We start from the raw sequence: 7,042 nt of genomic DNA on the forward strand, positions 1-7,042 counted from the left end.
GACGCACAAAAAATCTGGTGCAGATAGGATAATGTATCATTGAGATATAACTGTTGGAATAATGTAGGGGCACACTAGAGTCATACGTTAAACCATAATATCAATGTGTCTAAAAGTCCTCACTGATGACGCACAATAAATCTGGTGCAGATTGGATGTTTTATCACTGAGCTATAACTGTAGGAATAATGTAGGTTGCGCTGTGGAGGCTATTGGCCACTTATCATGGATAACTGTTCATCATCGGGTGGATAATGATCGATCATAGTGATTTTGGTGCACTTCGGCTGAAATCTGTGCAATTTAGAGTCAAACGTATGGTGACGGCGTTACGTCTTACTTCGCCGTGCCGCGCTGCCCACATGCTCCACCCCAAACTGTCCGTGTTGGAAAGCAAGTTACACCAACATGTCTTCAGTCACTGGACACACTATCATGCTGATCAGGTAACAGGGGTCAGATAGGGATTGTTCAACGTAAAACTTTATACTTCTTATTGTCAGGGGGCGTGGCTTAAGTGATGTCATGATTTGACCATTCAGTCTTGCAGGGGACCATTTGTGGATCAATCACTGAAGGTTTGATGTCTCAGACAGTTTTCGTGTAGGAGCTATTAGCGTTTCGTTTTTCATTGCGAGCTGTCAAACTTTGAGGTCTGGCCCCGCCCCTTCAACATGCTCCGAAATGAACCGTTTAGATAACTTTGCGTCCCCCATGCCTTTTGACCAAAATGGCCAAGTTTGAAACCGACTGAGCAAAATCCCTAGGAGGAGTTTGTTTCAAATGCGTAGGCTGTAAACCGCCAAAAAGGTGTGAAAATTGGGCCAGCTTTCCAAAATAGCCACCTTCCTGTTTATCGTACAATGTTGGTGCCAGAGGGTTTTCTGTGCATCTTGGTGAATTGTACAAGTGTACCAAATTTCATGTTTCTATGACAAACTCAGGTTAATGCGGAGGGTATTTTGAAAATTTCTAGGTGGCGCTCTTGAGCTGTTTCTGTAGCGATTTTTGCCACGCCCTTAAAATACGTAATTTTTCACCAGTCCTGCCTTCGCAGCGCTTCGCTGCTTGGGCCTAAATACAATAAATAAAGTGGAAATAACAAAACCACCTTCAAAGCCTTGCGTTCAAAGAAATATTCCCAGAAGCCTCTCTGAGGGCCCTGCCTGCTTTTGCAAGTTGCTCTGTGCTGTGACAGGAGCGTCACTCACACAGACGGTTTGTATCTTTGATGAAACCACAGCCGTGCATACAGGAGAGAAACTGAAGCTAAAGTATCGATCTTATTACACTGGTATTGATCAATATCAATAACCATGTTGGTATTGATATTATCAATTTTTGGCTCGATCCGCCCACCCCTACTGAACTTCTCACCTGACACAGTCTGTCCTCGTCTGTTTTTGTATTTCTGTCTGCCCCTTCTGCTTGTGTCATTCTGTTCCGTGTGTTTTTTGACTCAGTATTTTCTCAGTTTCCACTCACTCCTCAGCCTGCCTCTCCAGCCTCCAGCTAATTATCCACACCTGTCTTTAATCTACTTCCTGCCCTGGCTTACTCATTACTTACTCTCCTTCTGCCTTATTTAAAGCTCTCCTCTCCTCTCCATTGTTCTGTTTTGTACGGACGACTCAGTTCTCCTCCGTTCTCCTCCGTTCCTGTATCTGTCTCCGCCTGTAACCTGTGTTCTCGTACCAGCTCGCCTGATGTTAGTTTTTGTTTAGTTTATGCTCGTCCCTGTGTTTGAGTAAGATTTTGCTGCCTCGTCAGCCTTTTTGTTTTGTTGTTTAAATAAATTATTTGATATAAACTCCTGCCTCGCTCGCCTGCCTGCCAATGGGTCTAAAACACGAGGATCGTGTGATCATCCTGTCTCTAAGAGAGAGTCCAGCTACCCTGCAGAGGAAACTCATTTCAACCTCCTGTATCCACGATCTCATCCTTTCAGTCACTAGCCAGAGTTCATGACCATAGATGAGGGTAAGAACATAGACTGACTAACAAACAGAGAGCTTTGCCTTGTAGCTCAGCTCCCTCTTCACCACAACAGACCGGCACAGAGTCTGCAATACTGCAGATGCTGCACCAATCCATTCTTCAGAGTCCATACCTCATTCTCCATTTGCTCAGAGTCCAAGAGTTTCTGGATGAGTCAAACGTGTTGGATCATCCTCGCTACCAGGAGGAGGCATTTTCAATGTACACTAAATAATAATAATAATAATAATAATAATAATAATAAAACAAAATAATACTGTGCAGTTTCTATGCACACTACTTAACGTTATAGGATGTTTATTTGTACGGCCAGGATCAATGTAAAGGTATGTCCTTGTTTTGTTTTCTTCCTAAAACTCATTCTCTGTGTGATGGTCTGTCTCAAGTGTTTGTAGTTTATCATGATTATTGGCAAATTCCAATCCTCCACAGAATTATAACAACAGCAACATCTCGTTATTTACATTTAGTTTTAATTTATTTTAATTGATTTAATTATTTAATTCATTTATATATTTGGCTATCTATATGTTCTAGGCTTATTTATACTGAGAACCAAACTGTAATGTAACGTTACTGTTATAAATGTAATTTAATAATCAAATACAAAAAGTAAATTAGATTAATTGACTAACAGCGTTGAAATCTTTAAAAAAAATGTGTGTACTTTAAGTGAAATAAAGCTGTTTTAAGGCAGAACTCTATCAGTCATGCAAATATAAATGGCAATTTTTAAGTTATTCTGTACTGTGCAAAGAACTACTTGCACTATTATTTTTAATACTTCACCTCAATGAATATAAAAGTTTTATAAAGGAAAAAAATGCCTTTCAATGTCAACTCATAAATTAAATTTATTCAAACTTGAGAACTTTATTGTAATAAAAACAACCTCATTCAAATGAAATTATGTTTGAATAAAGTTGAAATACCAAACAATTAGGAATACTTAATAACTGTGTGTATGGTTTAATGAAAAACTAGGGTAAAACATTAATGTTTCAGACACACTAACCTGGTTCAGTGCAGTTCCTCTCAGGTTCGGAGTAGAGTTTCAACTTGTCTTCTTGTAAAAGGTGACGACTCTCCCACCTGGCCTCCTCCACAACCAAGGAGCTGGAAACATATCCTTAAAGGGAAAAGAAGAAGACATAAGAAAAAGATTGGGATAAACCATCAGACCTACCATCTCCAAAGTATCTGAACCCAAGAAAAGTGACTTAGTGAAAGAACATGTTTGTAGTTACATTGTCTAAAGATGAAAATTAGATAATCACTTTCTTTATTTACCAATCAAAAGTCAAAAGAACAAGTAAATAAAACTCCTGAAAACTCCAAACCCCTTAATATTATTATTATTATGTTAACAAAAACTAATGCCAGACAATATATACAACCCCATATCCAAAAAGTCAGGACATTGTGTAACATGTAAATCTTCATTTTCCTTTGGTTGTTCCCTCTTAAGGGGTCTCCACAGCAAGTCATTCTCCTCCATCTCTGTCCTCTGCATCCCCTGTCCTCACTCCAACTACCTCCATGTCCTCTCTAACTGCATCCATATATCTCCCCTTTGTCTTTTTCCTGGCAGCTGCATTTCTAACATCTTTCTACCAAAATACCCACTGTCCCTCCTCTGGACATGTCTAAACCATCTCAGTTTGGTCTCTCTAACTTTATCTACCAGTTGTTCAGCCTGTGCTGTACCTCTGATGATCTCATTCTTCTCCATCCTTGTCACTCCTAAGGAGAACCTCAACAACTAAACATCTTTAGCTTTGTCATCTCCAGTTCTTTCTCCTGTGTTTATGGCAGTGCCACATTCTGCAAACCATACAGCATAGCTGGTCTCACTTCTCACTTGTAAATCACACCAGAAACTTTTTTTATCCACTCCATCCTGCCTGGACTCTATTCTTTACAACTTTACCACAGTGCCTGTTTTCCTGGAAAATCGACACCAAGTACTGCACCTCTCAAAGTTCTTTTCCACCTAATATCTATTCTTACCATTGATCACAATGTCATCTGCATACCTCCACAGTATACATCAACATAGGAGTAGTCATAAATGGCTGGAAGCAAAACTAATTTGCCATTCATTTTTTTTAAAACCTTTTTGTTAGTGTGCATGAAAAACACATATTTGATTCCATCCATCCATTATCTTTTACCCGCTTCTTCCATTTTGGGTCACGGGGATCACCGGTGCCCATGTCCAGCAATCACTGTGCGAGGGGCGGGGTACACCCTGGACGGGTTGCAAGTCCATCACAGGGACACATAGAGACAAACAACCATTCACTCTCTCACTCACACCTAGGGACAATTTAGAGTTACCAATCAGCCTAACATGCATGTTTTTGGTCTGTTGGAGGAAACCGGAGTACCCGGAGAAAACCCACGCATGCACAGAGAGAACATGCAAACTCCACCCAAAAAGGCCCCCGGACCAGGATTTGAACCAGGGACCTGCTCGCTGAGAGGAAGCAGCTCTACCAGTTGCACAACTGTGCTGCCCCAAATTTGATTCCGTTTGTTATGATTTCAGAGGAGCTTGGAACCCTATTGAGACCAGTTTGAGAACCAGTTCTCATTTACAATAAAATGGCTGCATAGACCAGTTTTTCATCAAACGAATCATAAATCACAGGTAAAGCGACCACATCCCATTCAGGTGTGAGCTTTGAGCGCAACCAAAAGGGGCAGAGCAGAACTCAGCTGGGCTGAAAGCGAGCACTATGCATGTCGAACATCTCCTTCCTGTCATTTACTATAATTAATTAACTCACTTAATCCATCCTGTTTGTGCTAACATATTTTTTAAACTAAGTACAAAGCTGATGTGTGTCATCATCAATATTCCCCCAATAATAAATTTGTTTGTTGTTTAATCTCGCTCGCAGGAAATCAGACATTGATATGATCAGTTTATCAGAACTCCCCACACAGTGAGAAAGAGAGAAAGCACCCCATGAGAGTGCACAGCCTTTCAACTCGTGTTTCTGCTAATTTAATTCTTATAATTAAAACAATAATTTATAAAATCCATCCATTGTCTTTACCCGCTTCTTCCTTTCTGGTCACTGGTGCCCATGTTCAGGTATTACTGTGCGAGGGGCAGGGGACACCCTGGACAGGTCTCCAGTTCATCACAGGGACACATAGAGACAAACAACCATTCACCCTTTCACTCACACCTAGGGACAATTTAGAGTTACCAATCAGTCTAACATGCATGTTTTTGATTGGTGGCAGAAAACTGGAGAACCCAGAGAAAACCCACACATGCACGAAGAGAACATGCAAACTCCACCCAGAAAGGCCCCCGACCGGGATGTGAACCAGTGTAACCTGCTCGCTGAGATGCAGCAGCTCTACCTACTGCACCACCATGCTGCCCATAATTTATAATAATTCATTTTTAATTAGCAAGACAAGATGGGGTAAACTAAATATTGTAGGTTCTAGATCCCCCCAACACACACATATTAAATAACGCAATTTTTTCTCAAGCCCCTGAGGACAAATTTTTCAAATAGAAAAAAAAAAAAGCTAATAATATTTAGTGTATTGTATTGCAGGGGGAGGTGGAGGAGGAGTGGTGGCACAGAGGCTAGAGAAGGTGGGCCTGTGATCAGAAGATCGCCGGTTCAAGCCCCGGTACCGACAACATCAAAAATGTGGGTGGGGTAGGTGAAGCCCCGCCCCCATTTGTCCCACCCTCGGCCCTTGAGCACGCTCCCCAACCCCCACCATCCGCCACCCTGGGTGTCCCCTCTGTGGCTGTGGTAGCTCGGTGGTCTATGGTTACGTCAGGAAGGGCATCTGGCATAAAAATAACTGCCAAGTCTTAGTGCGACTTAGTTCGCTGTAGCGACCCCTAACGCAGGGAGCAGCCGAAAGAAGAAGAAGGAGAAAAAAGTACTGTATTGCAATTAAAATACATTGAAAAATGTGAACAATTGTTTATTTTTCAAACAATAACTCCATTTTTAGATCATGACAGCCTGGAAAACATCCCAGCCTATTTTCATAGTGGTTGGAAATAGAGGAGCTAATCAACAAGCATTAAGCTATTTACATGTCATCCCTTCCAAAGTAGAGCTGTCATTTCTAACCCAAACCCGAAACCCGGCCCAGACCGACCTGGATTCGGACCGGGCCGGGCCATAATAATGTGTTTAATGTGTGGGCGGGGTCGGTGTCTGGCTTTTAATTGCGCTATGGACGCACGCAGCTGACGATCCAATATATGCAACCATGGCTTGCCATACCGCACCTGCTGCATGCAGCCATTTGTCTGCGTGCTGACCGGCCAGTTGAAAGAGGTAAAATGTTCAGTTAAGCTTCCGATGGACTACTGCCAGCAATCCATCAGCCCAAATGGACGTTCATTCAGTCGCTGCACTCAGCGGACGTGCAGGGCCGACGACCCAAACAAGTGACATCACAAAATATCCTACTTGTCAGAGCAGGATGCAGGCAGAAGCATTTAATGCACTTTGACGGCTCCTCAGCTCTGATCTTCTGCCCCCTCAGCCGCGTGCATCCGCCAACCGTTAATAATAGTCGGTGGTATAAGCAGTCAAACTTAATTAAAATGTTTGTTTTTTTTCGGGTTCAGACCTGTAAATACTGTTAATTTGTTGGATCGAGTGGGGTTTGGAGATGATGGCTGCGGGCTGGGGCCGGGTCGGTTCGGATTATTTGGACATGAGTGCAGCTCTACCATAAAGTAATAAAAAAGCAAAATGCCAGAAGTTTGGAAATGTTTGGAAAAAAAATCAAACTATATGTCCAGTAGGTTTAAACCCATTAAGACAAATATGTGACTTAGAAAATATTTTTGTTGTGTATCATCAACAAGCCATACACCCTGGACAGGTCTCAATCCATCACATGAACACCTGGACAGGTCTCCAGTCCATCATAGTGACACTTGGACAGGTCTCCAGTCCATCACAGAAACATCTGGACTGGTCTCCGCCCATCAGAGGAACACCTGGACAGGTCTCAATCCATCACAGGAACACCTGGACAG

General features: G+C 42.2%; 1 protein-coding gene across 1 annotated transcript in view; it reads right to left on the reverse strand.

The window, feature by feature from the left end:
• Window positions 1–7,042, reverse strand: part of slc24a3 (solute carrier family 24 member 3) — a 68,387-nt gene that overhangs the window by 50,616 nt on the left and 10,729 nt on the right. The window contains exon 2 of the mRNA XM_037687700.1: window positions 3,014–3,127. Within this exon, the coding sequence (XP_037543628.1) occupies window positions 3,014–3,127 (114 nt within the window). The remainder of the gene's footprint in view (window positions 1–3,013; window positions 3,128–7,042) is intronic.

Source organism: Nematolebias whitei, chromosome 1 (genome assembly GCF_014905685.2).
Source record: "Nematolebias whitei isolate Nwh7 chromosome 1, NemWhi1, whole genome shotgun sequence".
NCBI classification, from domain to species: Eukaryota; Metazoa; Chordata; class Actinopteri; order Cyprinodontiformes; family Rivulidae; genus Nematolebias; species Nematolebias whitei.